This window comes from Plectropomus leopardus, unplaced genomic scaffold, assembly GCF_008729295.1.
Source record: "Plectropomus leopardus isolate mb unplaced genomic scaffold, YSFRI_Pleo_2.0 unplaced_scaffold13114, whole genome shotgun sequence".
NCBI lineage: Eukaryota > Metazoa > Chordata > Actinopteri > Perciformes > Serranidae > Plectropomus > Plectropomus leopardus.
Genome location: NW_024613964.1, coordinates 1 through 3,854, shown reverse-complemented (window position 1 = coordinate 3,854; position 3,854 = coordinate 1). Strand labels below are relative to the sequence as shown.

At 42.8% G+C, this 3,854-nt stretch overlaps 1 protein-coding gene across 1 annotated transcript; it reads right to left on the bottom strand.

Annotated features, from left to right (window-relative positions):
* Nucleotides 1-50: 50 nt before the first annotated feature.
* On the bottom strand, nt 51-3,369 carry LOC121963885 (sortilin-like; the record flags this gene model as incomplete). The annotated part of the gene is made up of 9 exons (XM_042514125.1): nt 51-161; nt 240-384; nt 466-582; nt 796-988; nt 1,799-1,992; nt 2,097-2,271; nt 2,443-2,542; nt 2,653-2,750; nt 3,217-3,369. Coding segments are annotated over 9 exons (1,286 nt in total), but the record flags the coding sequence as incomplete, so codon positions are not given.
* Between the last annotated feature and the right edge of the window lie 485 nt (nt 3,370-3,854).

Sequence of the window (3,854 nt, the reverse complement as noted above, 5' to 3'; positions counted from 1 at the left end):
TGTGTGTGTGTGTGTGTGTGTGTGTGTGTGTGTGTGTGTGTGTGTGTAGCTCACCTGTCTCTGTAAACCACCCTCTTGACAGCTAAGACGGCCGAAACAACAGCTAACAGGACGATGACTCCTGCTCCTGCACACACCAGAATCAACACCAGCCTCTCTCGCTGTAAATTACACACAACAGCTGTTATATGGACGTACACGCTGACACACAAATAAGAGAAACTATAAAATCTACTAACCGGTGTGTCAAAGTGTGTGACTGGAGAGGAGGACCTGGCAGGAGGACCTGGACTGGGTTTAACCCCACAGGGTCTGATGACTGTCTGCACTGCATGCTGAGGGTTGAATCCTCCCTCACACCGATCACTCGGCAGCTTACGGTACCTACAGGAAGAGTCAGAAGTGTGTGAGCATGCACAGCAGGTGTGTGTGTCTGCATTTTAAAAAAGGAGTGGCTGTAATTACCCTGCAGTCAGGAGCTCGTCCTCTTCTCCATTCAGACAGAGCTCCAGGGTTTTATTTGCAGCGCTGGGTTGTCTCACACACTCGGAGGTGTTCACATCACTGTAGAAACCGTAGTCGCTGTTGGAAAGGACAGAGGTTGAGGCTACGCACAAGAATATTTTCCATGCTTAAGGCCCTGACACACCAAACCGACCGTCGGCTGTGGGTCAGTGTTGAGCTGCCAAAATCTAATAGTTCATTGTTGAGTCCAACGGAAAGTTTGACTTGAATGGACTTGGACTTGAATTTGGCATAAAATCTACATAGCTAGGGAAAAAGAATTTCACGTACCATAAGTAATCTTCTCTGGTGCAGGAGCAGGGACTTTGCTTCTTGCTCACCACAAAGCCTCGCCCATTTCTGCACACTGAGTCTTTCTTTAGCCTCCTGTACGTCTCTTTGACACCCAAAAGACAGCCGTTTCTCTGTGAGTCCCCTCCATCTGTAGCATGAGCCAACCACTCCTCATAGTCCTGATCGTTACCTGATGACCAAAAAGAAAACAGCTCAATATTGTTAAAAATCTAGTTTGGTGTCATCCTCCATCTAGTGGGTTTCCAGTTGGTAAGCCAATATAATTGCTATTTAACATTACAAACCAAAGTGTGGCCATTTCCCCGAAATTTAAGCCCCACACAGGAGATGACACAAAATCCAAGTTTCCTATTGCTGTCATGTTGTACTTGTCAAGCAAATGTGCTGTCACATCACAACAAAGATTAGCACTGCAAACACAAAACAGTAACCGTCACTTTACCTTAAAATCTGCAACGACAACCACTGTTTTGACCGCACAGCAAAACTGAGCAGACAAAAATAGTAACGCCCTGAAATATTGGCTTCAAAAAACAGTTGTTTACATTATGATGTCACAGTGAAGCTGACCTTTGAAATTTTGGACACTATCATTGTATCCTATAACATTTGTGTGAAATTTTGTCTTTACTACTGTATTAAGTCATGAGTTATGGCCATAAAAGTGTTTTGGGAGCTCACAGTTACCTTGAACTTTAACCTTTGACAACCAAACTCTAATCACTTCATTGTTGAGTCCAAAGGAACATTTGTGACAAATTTCAAGAAATTCATTGCTCTTGAGATATTGATATCACGAGAATGAGACGGATGCAAGGTCCCAATGACCCTGACTTTCGACCACCAGAATCTAATCAGTTCATTGTTGAAGCAAAGTGGACGTTTGTGCCAAATTTGAAGAAACACGCATCACCAGGTGCTAACAGGCCCGCGGAAGAAATGATTTGGTAGTAGACAGAATTACAATCTGTTGACTTACACTCTCTTGTAATGAGGCTCTGGAAATCAATGGTGACGGCAACCCACATGGGCTGGCCGTCATCCTCAGGCCTGAAGCCCCACACGCTCACGTTCAAGGCCTTGGTCCCCGGCTCAGAAGCCAGGCCTGCAAAGAAGAAGGGCTGCTCGGTGAAGTTATAGGACTTCCAGCACTGACCCTCGTCTGTGGAGAACCTGGTGATGAGAAACGGGAGCAAAAGTATTGTATAATAATACAAGAACATTCCAAGTAATACTAAAGTTACATTGTGCATGAAGTAAAAATATCAGCTCAGTACTTGATAGTCTTGACTTGTCCCTCCCACTGAGCCTCCACGGCCACAATGAGGCCCCCAGAGTCCAATATGCTGTAGTGGTGAGGACCCCTCAGTGTCCCCCTCCAGGTATAACCCCCGTCTGAAGAGACAAACACGTCTGGGTGCTGCGACGATGACAGAGAGTCACCAACAGTACCTGGAACAGAGAGATCATGTTTAAGTCATCATTACATGAGATTTAAGACAATTTATGAAAAATATAGAAAATACAGGAAAATACATTTTTAAAGGTGTAAAGGATTACGGTATACATCTAAATTTTGATATTATTTCAGAAGTAAATATGGGTACATTGTCATTCTCTTACCATGTGCAATAACCAAACCGATAGCAGTTGGTTCAGACAGAGCCAGCATGGGAACGATGCGAATGTTGCGACTGTGCTCTCCATGAATATGAAGGTTGCACTGATTAAAAAATACACAAATGATGTTTTAGTAAACACAGACTTACTTGTAGAGTATAACGTAAGTGTGCATGTGCAGACTGGGATTAGATTTTTCCAAATATAACATACGTTCTTGACTTGCTCTCCACATTGCACATTCTCAGGTTTCTTAAGTGGTCTCCACTTCCCACCTCTGTTAAATGAAATGACGGATCTTATACGGCCATCTGCAACGAAATGCATCATTAAAGTCATACCTTGGTGTTTTATCAAAATGAAGATGACCAAATGGCTGGATGGCACAGTGGCTATGTGGATACAAAGGCTTAGGCTGATGTTCTGTTATTTATTACCCAAAAATCCCATTAAAAGACAGAAATAAACAATGTGCAAATCTTTAAAAAAAGGCTTAGTAATCTCCTGAAACCGCTGGGCACTTTAGTTTTTAGCAAAATAACTCAAACATTCGTAGAGTGCTTTTGTTTGGGACTATTTTCAGCGGTGGAATAATGCACATTTGTGAGTGTTTATGGCAGCAGAATCTTACATATTGAATAGATATGAAATAAACTACAGTGCCCACGTTCATCATGATAAAGAAGCATGTCGTCCAGAAAACAAAGGTTCAATGTACACTCATTGCAGTGGTAGAAATTTAGCAAAAAGTGCTACAATTACACAGTAAAGCCCTACCCTCGTCTAGTTTATTAGTGAGGTAGACTCCTCTCAGTGACGTTATGTTGGTGAAATCGCTCTTCCTCTGCCCGTCAAACAGGTGGCGCTCCAGAGATTTGGAGAACAAGATACCGCGATCATCTGACGTGTACATGGTCCCAAAGAAGGTGTCTGTGGTGAAACACCAGACAACAGGAAGACACAAAGACACAAGGACACAAAGACAATTTTAGCCACTCACCACAGACCGCCACGATTACTCTTCTAAAGTCAATGACTGTCTGAAACACGCAGAGCGCATCTATGACTCAGAGAGTGAGGTGGGATCGTCTGCACGTGCTTTTCAACAGGTACACATAGACGTGCAAACGGTGCTAATAAAGGCAACCTCCTTTCTAGTGCAAAGAGGATTTTAATATTCATTACTTGTTTTGCTTTTTTTAACATGTATTTGAGAAATAACAACTACAAAAAGTAATTTTTCCTTTTGGGCTTCCATCATCATAATTTCCGCGCATCACCTTCAAAGAGAATCAGCACCTGGGAACAAGTGATGCAACGCTGACACAAACCTTTCAACATCAGCATAATAACAACAAGTCATCATCAATCAAATTTTTACTGTGTGAAGCTCACACACGCACACACACACACAC